The following is a 16,756-nucleotide window of genomic DNA, read 5'->3' as shown; positions in this document are numbered from 1 at the left end:
ATTTATATGGACCCACCTTAATAAAATGGGAATGGTTGCTGATATTAACTTCCTGTTTGTGGCACATTAGTATATGTGAGGGGGGAAACTTTTCAAGATGGGTGATGACCATGGTGGCCATTTTGAAGTCGGACATTTTGAATCCAAGTTTTGTTTTTTCAATAGGAAGAGGGTCATGTGACACATCAAACAATGATGTGCTTGGTTTTAACGTAACTTTATTCTTTCATGAGTTATTTCCAAGTTTCTGACCACTTATAAAATGTGTTCAATGTGCTGCCCATTGTGTTGAATTGTCAATGCAACCTTCTTCTCCCACTCTTCACACACTGATAGCAACACCGCAGGAGAAATGGTAGTACAGGCTTCCAGTATACGTAGTTTCAGGTGCTGCACATCTCGTATCTTCACAACATAGACAATTGCCTTCAGATGACCCCAAAGATAAAAGTCTAAGGGGGTCAGATCGGGAACCTTTCAACTGGCCCACGATGACCAATCCACTTGATGTGTTTCCCTCTTTATGCACTGAGGCTGGCACGTTCCCTGAGTTTTTCCAGCAAGATGGTGCACCACCACATTATGGGTGTCAGGTCTGAGCATTCCTAGATGAACAGTTTCCTGGAAAGTGGACTTGTTGTCGTGGGCCAGTTGAATGGCCCCCAAGGTCCCCCAGAGATCGAGATGGCGGCGCTAGGACCGAGCAGACTGCATTGCTGCCCCCATAGACTCCAATGCATTTCTGGGTTGATCTTTTGGGAGATCTGCTCAGAAGTGCATTGCCATCTATGGGAACGACATTGTAGTCCGTGCAGTCCTAGAGCCGCCGGCTAGATCTCCGGCAGAAATTCTGCCCATATATTCCACAGTGTGAACCTAGCCTTAGACTTTTATCTTTTGGGGTCATCTAAAGGCAATTGTCTATGCTGTGAAGATACGAGATGTGCAGCACCTGAAACTACGGATACTGGAAGCCTGTGCTAGCTTTTCTCCTGCGGTGTTGCTATCAGTGTGTGAAGAGTGGGAGAAGAGGGTTGCACTGACAATCCAACACAATGGGCAGCACATTGAACATATTTTATAAGTGGTCAGAAACTTGTAAATAACTCATGAAAGAAAAAAGTTACGTTAAAACTAAGCACATCATTGTTTTTCTTGTGAAATTCCCAATAAGTTTGATGTGTCACATGATCCTTTTCCTAATAATATACATGCTTCCTAATAATGTGCCACAAACAAGCCACAAACATGAGGTTAATATCACCAACCTGTCCCATTGTATTAAGGTGTATCTTTGAAAAAGCAGCAGACAAGAAAAAAGGATTGCCCTTAGATAAGGTTCAACCAAAAAAAAAAATCTCCTTTTCGTCTTTTTTTTTTTTTTCTGCCAGACCAGTCTTCCAGAGGAGGTAAAGGGAAAACAGGACGTTGGTCATACAGGAAGTGGTAGGGGAAGAAATCTCTTCACTAACCCCAGTCAGTCCTCTTCCAACCCTAAACAATGACGCCAGGCCAGTAGGGGCAAGGCTTTCTAATTTTTCCCCAGTTTGGGAGTCCCTGATTCCCAATCCCTGGATAGTAGAGATAATTTCCCAGGGCCACCGGATCAAGTTGTCATCCCCTCCCCCTCCAATGTATGTTGTTGCTCAGCAGAGTTAAAAAAAAACATAAATTGGTTCTCAAGGGTGTTCAGGACCTTCTCAGCCTGGGAGCTATCCAGGAGTTTCCTCTGCTTCAGAGGGGTCTGGGCCAGGTTTCCAAACCAAACGGGAAATTCCGTACAATTATAAATCTGAAACCGTTGAACAAATTTGTGGTTTACAGGAAATTCAAGATGGAAACTGTAAAATCTGCGATTCAGTTAATAAGGGAGGGAGCAGTGATGGTGACAATCGATCTATGCGATGTATATTATCACATTCACATCCATTAAAATTCCCAAAAATATTTGAGATTTGCCATCTGATGGGGGTCCAGTGTCCGCCACTTTGTTTATCTCCCATTTGGCCTGTCATCTGCTTTTTGAATTTTCACCAAGGTCTTGGCAGAGGTGGTAGCCTTCTCAGGAAGGAGTCTATTCTAATTATCCCTTATCTAGACGACATTCAGATAGTGTCGGACTCAGTTCCTCAATTGGAACTTCATTTACAGAGAACTATTCTTGTTCTGCAGAAGTTGGTTTGGATTCTAAATCTGGAGAAATCAGATCTTATTCCCAGTCAGAGGAAGATATTCCTGGGTACCCTCTTGGATTTGAGGATTCAGACCTCCTTTCTTCCGGATTCCAGGAGGGTACTACTTCGTGCCCTAATCTACCGGTTCTATCTAAAGTGGTGGATGCTAAGGAAAGATCTAGAAAAGGGAATAAGTTGGTTTCAGACAAACCCGTAACTCATAACGACAGATGCCAGGGGATGGGGAGCTCACTCAGAGACTCAAGCAATCAAAGGAAGGTGGGATCCACAGACAGCAAGGAAATCTTCAAATTTCAGAGAACTACTGGCTATATGGATGACACTACAAGAGCTGGAGAAAACTGCAAAAATCACCACATCCTCATTTATTCTGACAGTACGACAGCAGTGGCCTTAATAAGATGTCAGGGAGGCCCAAAACACATGGCCCTTCAGTCAATTTCTCATCAAATATTTTCTTGGGCAGAAAACAAAGTGCTTTTCATCTCAGCAGTTCATCTCAAATGTGTCTGGAACCTGGAAGCGGACTTCCTGAGCAGACACATATTAGACCCAGGGTCTCTAGCTGCTTGGGCATTCAAAATGATTACGGAGAGATGGGGAGTTCCTCAAGTGGACCTTTTTGCAACCAGGAGAAATCACAAGGTGGATCCGTTCTATTCTCTCAATCCAAAAGAGGAGCTGGTTTTCTCTATTGAGAACTCTTAAGTGTGGAGGAGCCCATCACTCTTCCTCCTCAAAAGGATCTTCTGTTCCAGGGACAATCTTTCACCATCAGATCCAAAGCCTCAGCTTGACAGCATGGAAATTTAAAAGTCCATTCTGCTGAAGGAAGGTTTCTCAGAAAAGGTAGTGAATACGCTTTTGTCTAGCCGTAAAGATACTACCTCTAGATTCTATGCCAAGACTTGGAAGAAATTGTATTTCTTTTTTTTTTTTTCTATTGACATTCCGGTGATTCTTAAAATTCTAGACTTCCTTCATTCAGCAGGGATTTGATTTTGGTATTTCCCCTAGTACCCTCAAAGTACAGGTTTCTGCTCTGAGTGCTGTCTATCATGTAAAATTAGCTGATAACGTGGATTTCTAGATTTATTAAAGCATCTAGTAGACTCAGACCTAAGACTTTAAATCTCTGTCCTCAATGGAATTTAAATACAGTTCTAGGGGCTCTTCCTTTGGATCTCTTTGAACCTCTGGATTTTGTTACTGATAAATTCCTGACTCTCAAAACTATATTTTTAGTTGCCATTACTACAGTCAGAAGAGTAGGTGAAATTCAGGCCCTTTCTATCCAGGAGCCTTATATCAGCATTTTGGATGACAAAATTATTTTTAAGCTTGATCCAAATTTTCTACCTAAGGTTGTATCTACTTTTCATAGGTCACAGGATATCGTAATTCCATCTTCTGTTCTAATCCAAAAAATTTATTAGAAATATCATATAGTCTTCCTGATGTTAGAAGAGCTATTCTCCAATACATTGAAAGAACTAGTCAGTGGAGAAAAGATAATCTTTTTTTGTTCAGTTTGCCGGACCTAATAGGGGTAAAAAAAGCTTCTAAGTTCTATAGCCAGATGGATTAAAAACGTAATTTCGGAAGCTTATGTGGCCAGAGCTAAATCCCCCACCTATTCAGTTGAAAGCCCATTCTACTAGAGCAATTTCCTAGTCATGGGCAGAGAGAGCCGGAGCTTCTGTAGAACAAATTTGTAAAGCTGCAGCTTGGAAAAACCTTCATACTTTTTCCAGGCATTATAGAGTTCATGTTTTGTCTTCTGAGGATATGGCCTTTGGACATAAAGTCCTCAGTGCTATAGTCCCTCCCTAATAAATTCTTTGGTATTTCTCATGGGTGCTGTCGTGGAGACAGAAGAGGAAATGGTGAATTATACTCACCGATAATTCCTTTTCTGGAAGTCTCCACGACAGCACCCACCCTTTGGTTTTTTTATTGTGGTGTCCTTATGCACTTTTTTTCCTTTCCTTAAGTGTTCTGTGTAAATACACTGGTGTGGAGAGGAAGGGGTGGGGAATTTAACCTCTCAGTGTTTTTTCCTGTCCCAGTCAGGAGCAGGAGTTAATCTCAGGGGTGCTGTCGTGGAGACTTCCAGAAAAGGAATTATCAGTAAGTATAATTCATCATTTTTGTCCAAAGTGGCTTTCATGTGTCTTTCATTGAGGAGATGCCATAAAGCCCAGATTGAAGACTTGGTCATTTCTTTTACTAAGGCCCTTCTCCCCTAATTTCTTTGTTTGTTTGGTGGGGGCAGCCAGCTTTAGGAGGAGTCCTGGTTGTTCCAAACCTAGGGCATACATGTATGCCCTGGAGAAGCAGGAGAGAATTTCTTTTAAAGACCACTCCCTGTCTGTCTCCTGGTTGGGTGTGGTTCTGCAGCTCAGTTCCACTGAAGTGAATGGAGCCAAGTTTTAATACCGCACCCAAAGTGGAGACAGACAGGAAGCTGTCTTTGAAAAAAAAAACAGGTCTGTTTTTCGATTCCTGGACATCCCCTTTAAAGACTGTCAAGCGAGCGCAGGTGCTGCGCCAGCTTCATATGTGGTGAGTGTTGGCTACTATCAGTAGATAGATACTCACCACTAATGATTGGGAGCCGCGATCCTGCCACTACCCAGCGGCTTCTAAAGGCATAAATGAATATTGCCAGTTAAAAGGAGACTTCTCATCCTAAACATTACTGAAAAACCTATCCTCCTGTGGATAGGTCATAACTTTTTAGATCGCGGGGGGCCCAACCACTGGGATCTCCCTGGGAGCGGCATGTCATGACCCCCCTGCCTTAAGTGGCCGACTGGCCTGCCCATAGAAATTTATGGAGGGTGCGTGGCGCCGCTTCTGGGGAGAGTCGGGGCCTCGTACAGGAGTTTGCTGGAGTGGATTCCCAGAAGTCGGACCTCCCCGCAGTCTAAAGCTTATTCCCTATCCTGCGGATAGGGGAGACGTTTTTCGGTAATGTTTAGAATGAGACATCTCCTTTAAGTCAGGGTGCCCATCGGACCACTCCTAAGGAGACGAAAACTCAACTCAAAAATTAGTGGATGTGTACTTAAAGGTAGGGATGTCCCGATACCATTTTTTTAAGACCGAGTACAAGAACCGATACTTTAATTCTAGTACTTGCCGATACCAATTACAAGTACTTTTATTTTAAAGGGAATCTGACAGGAGGGTGACCCAGTTTCTGACGCTGCTTACCGTATGATATGTGGGTTCCTTGTTGTGTACAATGGAGGCGGCTGCTGTAATATGACCCAAGATTTCTCTCTTCTCCATTGGGCAGAACAGGGAATTTGCATTGGCGGTGAGACAGATGACCGATGTTCACATGGTGAGCAGCGGTAGAAATGGTTCACCCACACTATCTACCTATAAATTCAAGTTAGTGCAGGTGACTCTGCTATAAGTTTGCCTTTAATAGTAGGGAGTATAGATAGGTGCAGACATTAGTAGCAGCCCTCCTGTAGACTGCAGCCCCCCCATTGTAGCCAGCAGGACCCCCCCCCCCTTGTAGATAGCAGGACCCCCTTGTTGTTTCTCACTTGAACCTGTAGCCACTCTGTAGCCCTGTACTCATCACGGCCGCTGCCCCGTTCTACCATCCGCATCATGTCGTCCTATGGAGGAGCATGTGACATACACTTCACTCTGCTTCCTCCGTAGCGTTACGCTGGGCGCAGTGGAGTGATGTGTATGTCACATGCTCCTCCATAAGACGCCATGATGCGGACGGCAGAACGGGGCAGCGGAGCAGAGCACTCCACCAGGTATCCGGTTTTGTATCTGGGACATTAGATGAGTCCCTACTTAAAGGGCTACTCTGCTCCTAGACATCTTATCCCCTATCCAAAGGATATGGGATAAGATGTCTGATAGCGGGGGGACCCCCGCGATCTCCCTGCTGCACCCGGCGTTCGTTTAGAGCATCAGGTGCATCGCCAGGGGCTCGTGACGTCACGGCCATGCCCCCTCAATGTAAGTCTATGGGAGGGAGTGTCACGCCCCCTCCCATAGACTTGCATTGAGGGGGCATGGCCGTGATGTCACGAGTGGGGCATGACTGACGCCACAAGCTTTAGACCCCACATTACCAGTCATCCGGCAGGGAACAAAGTTTGCTCCGTGCACCGGATGTCTGGGGTGCCGCAGCCGCTATCGTGGGGGTCCCTTAGGTATCCTTTTGATAGGGGATAAAATGTCCAGGGGTGAAGTACCCCTTTTAAGGGCGTTATTATAGACCCTAAAGCCCACACAAAATGCAGCTGTGCTATAGTATTTTTCATTCGGTTTATACCTAATTGTCATGGTTTGGTGATAAACCATGTGAGGGCATGGCCACACGTCGTTTGGCACCCTGAGGTGGCAGAGTGGGCAAGCTCTTATGGCAACACAATAAACGAATTAGCACTTTGGGGGGGGGGGGGGGGAATTTATCATTCCTTGCACCAGAGTGGCAAAATTGGCGCAGGGAATGAGATATTCCGCCCATTATTTTTTATGTGTGTTACAGACTGTCCATAGGCATTCGATTAATGTTGGTCCAATTGCTGATTTCAGCAAGACTGCCTGAACATTTGTCAGTGTTTCCCAACCAGGGTGCCTCCGGCTGTTGCAAAACTACAACTTCCAGCATGCCCGGACAGCCAACGGCTGGAAGTTGTAGTTTTTCAACAGCTGGAGGCACCCTGGTTGAGAAACACCGATTTATGTGTATGATGACCTCCCAACTTCTTCTCCCCATACATGCACGCTCAGCCAAGTGTTCTAATGGCCAAGCAAGCATTTATCCAATATTTGTCTAAAGTACATGTATGGCCAGCTCTAGTCATAACTCATTGTAAAACACTTACACAATGCCTTGCATAAGGTTAGAGATAAAACACACCTCTTATTTCATCAGCCATTGCTGCTGCACCTTGGAAGTTTCCCAAACTCCAGTTTTACAGCCTGGCCTATCTGTGCAGTGCTCACAAGAACATCTTGACCTGGACAAGAAATCCTGATATACATCTAGAACGAGACAAGCAGCAGCATGTTTCTGCTCTTGTTGGTTTTGGATGTGACTAAATCCTTATTATAACTTCAAGAAGATATACCCGGCGATGCGCGGGGTGACGCCGTATATTTATGTAAGTAGAGTACAAAGCTGCAGAGGCCATCACCTCCTCCTACAGTGAATTATACACCTTCAGCTAAACAGAGCATGCACGTGAAATGTCCATGATCATTCCTCCTGCGTTCACAGCTTCTCTTTATGATCGAGTTACAGGGCCGGGAGTTCTGCCTTGGTGAAGATAGGAAGCCTTACAGATGTGAGATCGGATACTGTTGTGGGGACACTGAATGCTGCACGTACTACTATGAGCTGTGGTGTAAGTCTGGATTTCTTCCGATAGGCTGTAATATGTTTATAATGATCAATAAATATCTTCAGATGTGTCATGGGTGGGGCGGTTCTGTCAAGAGAAACATGAAATGCTTTGCCATTTATGTGGAGAATTCCTAAAAAAGAAATGGAATGGAAGTGGTCTAAGTACAGGGTGGGCCATTTATATGGATACACTAATAAAATGGGAATGGTTGGTGATATTAACTTCCTGTTTGTGGCACATTAGTATATGTGAGGGGGAAACTTTTCAAGATGGGTGGTGACCATGGCGGCCATTTTGAAGTTGGCCATTTTGAATCTAACTTTTGTTTTTTCAATAGGAAGAGGGTCATGTGACACATCAAACTTATTGGGAATTTCACAAGAAAAACAATGATGTGCTTGGTTTTAACGTAACTTTATTCTTTCATTAGTTATTTACAAGTTTCTGACCACTTATAAAATGTGTTCAATGTGCTGCCCATTGTGTTGGATTGTCAATGCAACCCTCTTCTCCCACTCTTCACACACTGATAGCAACACCGCAGGAGAAATGCTAGCACAGGCTTCCAGTATTCGTAGTTTCAGGTGCTGCACATCTCGTATCTTCACAGCATAGACAATTGCCTTCAGATGACCCCAAAGATAAAAGTCTCTAAGGGGGCCAGATCGTGAGACCTTGGGGGCCATTCAACTGGCCCACGATGACCAATCCACTTTCCAGGAAACTGTTAATCTAGGAATGCTCGGACCTGACACCCTTAATGTGGTGGTCACCATCTTGCTGGAAAAACTCAGGGAACATGCCAGCATCAGTGCATAAAGAGGGAAACAAATCATCATGTAGCAATTTTGCATATCCAGTGGCCTTGAGGTTTCCATTGATGAAGAATGGCCCCCCTATCTTTGTACCTCATATACCACACCATACCTTACATTTTTGTGTTCCAACAGTCTTGAAGGGATCTATCCAATGTGGGTTAGTGTCAGACCAATAGCGGTGGTTTTGTTTGTTAACTTCACCATTCACATAAAAGTTTGCCTCATCACTGAACAAAATCTTCTGCGTAAACTGAGGGTCCTGTTCCAATTTTTGTTTTGCCCATTCTGCAAATTCTACGCACCGATCTGGGTCATCCTTGTTGAGATGCTGCAGTAGTTGGAGTTTGTAAGGGTGCCATTTGTGAGTAGCTAATATCCGCCGAAGGGATGTTCGACTAATGCCACTCTCCAGTGACATGCGGCGAGTGCTACGCTGATGTTTCTTCATTAGTCACAGATTTCATGAGTCCACATTTTGGCAAATCCAACACTGAACCAGTTTCACGAAACTTAACAAGCAGTTTCCTAACTGTAGCATGGGAGATGGGTGGTTTTGTATGGTGTCTTGCATTGAAATCTGCTGCAATGACCCGGTTACTGCGTTCACCAGACATCAACACAATTTCTATCCGCTCCTCACGTGTTGACCTTGACGACATGTCAATGGCTGTAAACAAAGAGAAACTTGTAAATAACTCATGAAAGAATAAAGTTACGTTAAAACCAAGCACATCACTGTTTATCTTGTAAAATTCCCAATAAGTTTGATGTCACATGACCCTCTTCCTATTGAAAAAACAAAAGTTGGATTCAAAATGGCCGACTTCAAAATGGCCACCAATGTCACCACCCATCTTGAAAAGTCCCCCCTCCCCTCACATTTACTAATGTGCCACAAACAGGAAGTTAATATCACCAACCATTCCCCATTCCCATTTTATTAAGGTGTATCCATATAAATGGCCCACCCTGTATATCAGGGCAGGATGTTGATGACTATGTCTGACCACAATAAGGTTAGTTTGCCATCCCTACTGTGAAAGTGACATGTCAGAAGATAGCCTTGGCGATGTGCTGAGACTCTCACTGCTAGAACTAAGGGTTTGAGGAAGGAAGGGCAATGTTAAGGGGAGAATATGAAATGGAATGGTCAATATGGAAAGCAGGATGAGCAGTGCAGAAAGATGAATAGGAATCAGGATGGGCAGTGTATAGGGAGAATAGGAAGCGGGATGGGCAGTGTAGGGGGAGAATAGGAGGCGGGATGGGCAGTGTAGGGGGGAGAATAGGAGGCGGGATGGGCAGTGTAGGGGGAGAATAGGAGGCGGGATGGGCAGTGTAGGGGGTGAATAGGAGGCGGGATGGGCAGTGTAGGGGGAGAATAGGAGGCGGGATGGGCAGTGTAGGGGGAGAATAGGAGGCGGGATGGGCAGTGTAGGGGGAGAATAGGAGGCGGGATGGGCAGTGAAGGGGGAGAATAGGAGGCGGGATGGGCAGTGTAGGGGGGGAATAGGAGGCGGGATGGGCAGTGTAGGGGGGGAATAGGAGGCGGGATGGGCAGTGTAGGGGGAGAATAGGAGGCGGGATGGGCAGTGTAGGGGGAGAATAGGAGGCGGGATGGGCAGTGTAGGGGGAGAATAGGAGGCGGGATGGGCAGTGTAGGGGGAGAATAGGAGGCGGGATGGGCAGTGTAGGGGGAGAATAGGAGGCAGGATGGGCAGTGTAGGGGGAGAATAGGAGGCAGGATGGGCAGAGTAGGGGGAGAATAGGAGGCAGGATGGGCAGTGTAGAGGGAGAATAGGAGGCAGGATGGGCATTGCAGAGGGAGAGTAGGGAACGGCAGAAATCGAGCATTTGAAGGAAAAAATATATATATAGAACATAAGACTTCACTTTCTTATAAGATGTATTTCTGATTCAGAAAAGTCAGTGCATGCAGATGAAAGCTGGTTTTTATGAAACAAGCAGATGATGATAAACCTGTTGGTGTTCTAGTTAAACAATAGGTTTGCATACACTCATATGTTAATGTTTTGTGATAATACTTGTTCAGCTAAGTCATCTCTCTGGCTGCACCAGTTCTCCAGAATGCAGACAATCCGACTGAACACCACGTTTTTGCATTACAGTTTCCATATCAGGTTTTTGATGTAAAACATATTTTTCAAAACCGGACTAAGGCTGGGTTCAAACCACGTTTTGTTAAATACGGTTCCCGTATACGGCTGGGAGGAGGGGGGTTGGGGCTTAATCGCGGCGCCCACACTCAGCCGTATTCGGGAACCGTATTTAATGTATGTCTATGAGCCGACCGGAGTGAACCGCAGCCTCCGGTCGGCTTCGTTTTCGGACGTATGCGGTTTCCTGACCGCAAGCAAAAACGTGGTCGACCGCGTTTTTGCCTACGGTCGGGAAACCGCATACGGCCGAAAACTAAGCCGACCGGAGGCTGCGGTTCACTCCGCTCGGCTCATAGACATACATTAAATACGGTTCCCGAATACGGCTGAGTGTGGGCGCCGCGATTAAGTCCCGCCCCCCCCTCCTCCCAGCTGTATACGGGAACCGTAATTACAAACCGTAGTGTGAACCCAGCCTAAGCTGTATCAAAACTTTTGTCTATCAAAACTTTTGTCTTATATTTGCTTATAGCTTGTTATTTCTTGTAAGCCAAGCCCTCACTCCCCTTGTATAAATTGATGACTGGTTTGTCAATACCTGAACTTTTTGTAACATAAAGTGCTGTGGAATATGATGTCTCTTTGTAAATCAAGATTATTTATTAATTATATAGATATACTAAATGAAGGTCTTGCCTTTTGATGCTACTACCATGTAATTATTCCTTTTATTTATTTTTTCCTGCTCAGGGTTCTGGTTGGCGTGGACTCTTATTATCCTGGCCGGGTGCTGCTGTGCTTATCGTCACCGCAGAGTTAAACTGAGACATCAACAGGAGCTGAGACAACGGGAGATCAGCCTCATGGCCTACCAGGGAGTTGCTCCATCCGCCACTGCCGCCGCTGCCTTAGGTATCCGTTTATAAAGCGCAATGAAATGGATGGAAGAGGATCAGTTTTATCTACCTATTGATATGAAAAAAGACTAAGGTTATGTTCACACGGCAGAATTTCTGTGCAGACTTCCACATTGAGATTCCACAGCAGCAGAGTTCCATTGATTTCAGTGGGATTCTGCGGTGCTTTTTACATAGCATTATTTCAAATTTCGCTGTCCGCAGAAAGAATAGACATGTCTATTCTTTCTGCAGACTCTGCACGGAAATGCATTTCTGAGCGGTCCTAGCATCGGCATGTTCTGCTGGTGCTCCACTGTCGAGGGAATGTCCATAGCCTAATACATAGAAAAGAGTCACCTGATGGGTTATTGCTTGTATATTACAAATAGTTATTTTCAGGCACCATTTTGTATATAACATAGGCCTGATGGGAACATAACTGGCAACTTAACTTCATCAATTCAATACTCGTTCACACTACAGAAATTCCGCCCGGAATCTCCATGAAGGAAATTCCTGGCAGATTCGTAGCCTGAAAAGACCAGCAAAATGACACTGAAATCAATGGGAGTCTGCTGCAAGCAAACATTTTGTAGTGTGAATAGGATTTAAGAATTTGACGGCTGTCTAGATCCCAGCTGCACACCTTACGGCGAAGATTCACTATAGCAAGTGGGACACAAGTGATGCCACATCATGTGCCGAAATTGCTCCATATTTGTGTTGCAAAATTGTGTTGCAAATTAATGTAGCCAATAGCAGCCTCCAGCTGTTACAAAACTAGAACTCCTGGCATACTGGGAGTTGTAGTTTTGCAACAGCTGGAAGCAACTTACTGGTGTAGATGCCAAAAAGAAGGGTATATACCGTATTTATCGGCGTATAACACGCACTTTTTAGGCTAAAATTTTTAGCCTAAAGTCTATGTGCGTGTTATACGCTGATACACCCCCAGGAAAGACAAGGGGAGAGAGGCCGTCGCTGCCCGCTTCTCTCCCCCTGCCTGTCCTGGGGTCTAGAGCCCTGCTGCCGGCCCTTCTCTCCCCCTGGCTAGCCAGGGGGAGAGAAGGGGCAGCGGCACCCATTGCCGGCGCCGCTGCCCCGTAGCCTCCCCCCATCCCCGGTGGCATAATTACCTGTTGCCGGGGTTGGGTCCCCTGCGTCGTTGCTATGCGCTGCACGGCGCGTCGCATGATGTCAGTGCGCCGTGCAGTGCATAGCAACGACGCAGGGGACGCACACCGGAGGCCTGAAGCAGCGCGGACCCGACCCCGGCAACAGGTAATTATGCCACCGGGGATGGGGGGAGGCAACGGGGCAGCGGCGCCGGCAATGGGTGCCGCTGCCCCTTCTCTCCGCCTGGCTGTCGGCGCCGCTTCTCTCCCCCTGGCTATCGGCGCCGGCACAGATAGTCAGGGGGACAGAACGGGCAGTGGCGCCGATAGCCAGGGGGAGAGAAGGGCCGGCAGCAGGGCTCTAGACCCCAGGAAAGGCAGGGGGAGAGAAGCGGGCAGCGACGGCCTCTCTCCCCCCTGCCTTTCCTGGGGGTGTATCTGGGTATACGCGCACACACGCACCCTCATTTTACCATGGATATTTGGGTAAAAAACTTTTTTTACCCAAATATCCTTGGTAAAATCAGGGTGCGTGTTATAGGCCAGTGCGTGGTATACTCCGATAAATACGGTAACACGCACTCACCCGGTATGTGCCAAAGAAGTTGCTTTTATTCCATGCTGGAGGGGTTACAGCAGTTCGGGTCGGGGAGAGGGAGGAATCTTGAGCTCAGCCGAGCTCGTTCCACGAGCTCGGCTGAGCTCAAGATTCCTCCCTCTCCCCGACCCGAACTGCTGTAACCCCTCCAGCATGGAATAAAAGCAACTTCTTTGGCCTATATCGGGTGAGTGCGTGTAATATACCCTTCTTCTTTTTGGCATATTACATGTGTTTCTCCATATAAGCACACCCCCGACCTGCCGCATCACTCACCCAAAGGCAACTACTTCAGTCCAACACTGCATCCGCAGCACCGTACATTATAGTGCCGGTTCTCTGTCTGTTGTTTACTGGTGTAGATACTGCATGAATGATTGAGATGGGAATACCCCATTTTACATAACTATAACTGAGTTCAGCATTTGGTGAGGAATAATAAATACTGTGCATGGTCACTGCATTCATAGGCAGAAATCTTTCATCTCTGGCATTTGTACCTACAGAACCATGGCCCACCTGCAAACTGCCCACCTATGATGAAGTGACACAAGACCCTCCTACACCTCCACCACCTTATTGTGAGATTCTGGACGAGATTCCCTCCGGTCTTGATCCTCCAGTCAGTTCCATGGCTTGGTCTCACCAAGAGGACCCTTCTGCTGAGGCAGCAGAGGGATCTACAGAAGAACATCAGCAACATGACAATGTAGATCAGAGGAACTCAAGTGCCTTAGAGAGAAGACGTCACGTCACTGGGGACTCTGGGATTGTACTTTGTGATGAGAAGGTGGCCTGCCCCTGTGAGAAGGAAGAAGAGACTGACTTATGTCCAAGAGTGTGTGTCAGTGTGGAGGCCGAGACCTCATCCGTAAGGGAATAAATAATCTCTGGTCTATAAGCAGTAGTGGGCATATAGGATGAGAAGGGGCTGTATCACAAAGACATTTACTTTCAAGGGCTGTTACTCTGGGGGTGCAGAGGCCTCGCCAACCCTGACAACCCTCTATTTACTGAAACTATCCTTGCACTGATGGCATCTTCTTACGGAGCTTTTGCACTTTTGTTTTGTATGTTTGTCGGCGGATTTCATGAAGAATCCAAGTTTTCGTTTCCTTGTTATTATTTTTTGTACAACGTTAGACACATTGTTATAGACATCAGAGAGCTAAGTAATCTCGTATTCACACGACAGAGAGATGTCTGCTTCACAGAAGAGAATACTGAAAAATAAACCAACTCAGTTCAACATGTGTTTATTTATTTTTAACTTTTATTTTTTGCAATTCGGAAGTGGTTATGGGCTGTGCCTGTTGTCATATTTAAAAAGGTGCTGTCATTATAATAAAAAAAAATTATATTTCCTAGACATTTAACATTTTTAACTTGCCCAGGTCTGAGTGTTCAGACCCCTACTGATCAGTAGAGCAAGCTGGGAGAAATGTGTACTGAGCGTGTTCCCTCCTAGCTCTGTGGGGGGGGGGGGGATTCCTCAGGGGCATTCTGCTGCAGCAGAATCCCATTGATGTTAATGGGGTTCTGCTGCACTGTGCACACTGCAGAATTTATGTGCCAAATTCTGATTTCTGTGGATTCTGCAAGGAAATGCATTGCCCTCTTTGAGACCAGGCATTTCCAAGTGGTCCTAGTGCCGGCATGTTCTGCTGGTGCACTGCTGTCCTTACGGGAATTTTCAGCCATTTCACAATATGAACATAGCCTAAGGAATGAGGCTAAAAAGTTTAGGCCTGAGATTCTTGTTTCTCACAGTTTGAAAGTATTCTAGGTGTTTATTTTTTTGCAAACTCCAGGCGGCTTACATGTGTCTTTTTTTTTTTTTTACTGAGAAGAGGCTTCTTTTTGGCCACTGTGCCATAAAGGCCAGATTGGTAGAAGCTTTTCACTTTGTCATTATGGGTATTGAGTGTAGAATGATGGGGAAAACTTTTAGGATAGGTCATCAGTAGCAAGTTGGTGGTTCTCCAACTCTTGGCACCCCTAAAATCAACTGATTGAAAGTGTCCGTCATTTGCAAAAGCCTTTGACACGCCCCCTCAATGCAAGTCTATGGGCCGTCACGCCCCCTCCCATAGACTTACATTGAAAGGGCGTGGTCATTGTCACAAGGGGCGTGGCCAAACCCCAGAGCGCGAAAACAGCATTCAGAATATTTATTTCCGGACGCTGGCCAGTGGAGTATCCTTTTACATTCAATAATGAGAAAACTATAAGCCCACATGGTAGAATTCCAAGAAAAGAAGTTGTATGCGAATCTATAGCTGTACCAGAAACAACCAAAGTGGCCAAAAGAACACATAAAAGTATTTAATATATAGCACCAACATCTTCCACAACACTTTCCAATTCCGAGGGTACATGTACAGACAGAATCAATTGTTTAGACAAGGAGCCCTGCTCAAACAATGTCATATGGCAGTGGTCCAGTCATGTTTTATAAATAGGGTAGTGGACATAACTAAAGGAGGAGCAGGTACCAGACAGTATCTGTCTATGTACAGCTATGAAGTGCATATGAGGAAATAAAAGCAAAGAATTTGGAATGGCTAAATCTGGTAACCTTATGCCTTTGAAAATCTGTGAATGATAGGGGTTGCAGTTTAGCAGTTAGAGGCCCCCCCCCCCCCTTTTTTTTTTTTTTTTTGCAACAGAGCCATGCTTACCACCTTGGCTCCAGCTCCACCTCTAATAGTGTCACATTAGTGGTGGGGCTACAAAGCAGGAGCCAATATATATACACTGTTTACCTCCCCCCAAGGAGTTAACTAGCGCTGCCCAGCAGTTGTAATTTTGAATCACTGTTTCTCAACCAGTGTTTCCAGCTGCTTTCCGGGCGTGCTGAGAGTTGTAGTTTTGCAGCGGCTAGAAACACAATGCTTGGAAAAGACTGGTCTAAAAAAAAAAAAAGGATCATTCAGATGAATAATAAGTTACTGACCAATCACACACATTGGCCCTGATTTACTGAGAGTGTTGGGTTGTTTGAGACTTGCTGGATTCCAATCTATCTACTATGAGGATTCACATGTCAGAAAAGTTCTGACCAGCTTTTTTTTGGGAATTTCCAGCCATTTATTTCCAGGATTTTGTGTGAATTTAATAATAAATAGATTGGGTTGTGTGAACATCCCTTTTTCAGGTTTTGTAATTTTGACAGAATTGTTGGCACACAACCCAACATAAGCAGGTCGGGTTCACAATAGAAAATCAGTCATTGTTTTGGGTATGCAACTTAAAATGTAATTTACCTAAAGTGACAGTGTAGTTACCGGCCAAAAATCTCCCCAGCATGTGGTTTTACCACAGGTTACTATGGTTTATAAATAATACAGAAAAAAGGGTCATGGGAGCTCAACATGGATCAAGAAAATATAACCAAGGATAATGTGTTACACACTACCCTGTGTGTCAAATAATTATTTCTATTCTCAACCTCGTAGGACTGTTGTTGTTTTAGGTATAAAGGAAAGACCAATACGGTAGAATAAATCAGATGTGGTCTGAAATTATTTATTGGTTAATGATTATGCTACGGTGTCCTCTGCAGGGCCTTTGCATTGGACATGACAATTTAGATAAAAGCAATAAAAATGGCACAAA

The 16,756-nt window shown here is 45.3% G+C and overlaps 1 protein-coding gene across 2 annotated transcripts in view; it reads left to right on the top strand.

Annotated features, from left to right (window-relative positions):
- The window catches only part of LOC130368081 (WW domain-binding protein 1-like), a 29,177-nt gene extending 14,710 nt beyond the window's left edge, over positions 1-14,467 (top strand). The window contains exons 1-4 of one of the 2 annotated variants that reach the window (XM_056571348.1): positions 6,797-7,345; positions 7,486-7,588; positions 11,277-11,438; positions 13,645-14,467. In XM_056571348.1, coding sequence (XP_056427323.1) covers positions 7,319-7,345; positions 7,486-7,588; positions 11,277-11,438; positions 13,645-14,021 — 669 coding nt within the window. In that variant the 5' untranslated portion in view covers positions 6,797-7,318 and the 3' untranslated portion in view covers positions 14,022-14,467. Of the gene's footprint in view, positions 1-6,796; positions 7,346-7,485; positions 7,589-11,276; positions 11,439-13,644 lie in introns of those variants that run through there. The other variant, XM_056571347.1, reaches the window with a different exon arrangement.
- Positions 14,468-16,756: the final 2,289 nt, after the last annotated feature.

The sequence above is a fragment of the Hyla sarda genome, chromosome 4 (assembly GCF_029499605.1).
Source record: "Hyla sarda isolate aHylSar1 chromosome 4, aHylSar1.hap1, whole genome shotgun sequence".
In the NCBI taxonomy this organism is placed as follows: domain Eukaryota; kingdom Metazoa; phylum Chordata; class Amphibia; order Anura; family Hylidae; genus Hyla; species Hyla sarda.
Note: the sequence above shows the minus strand (reverse complement) of the source record. Positions and strands in the feature narration are given on the sequence as shown.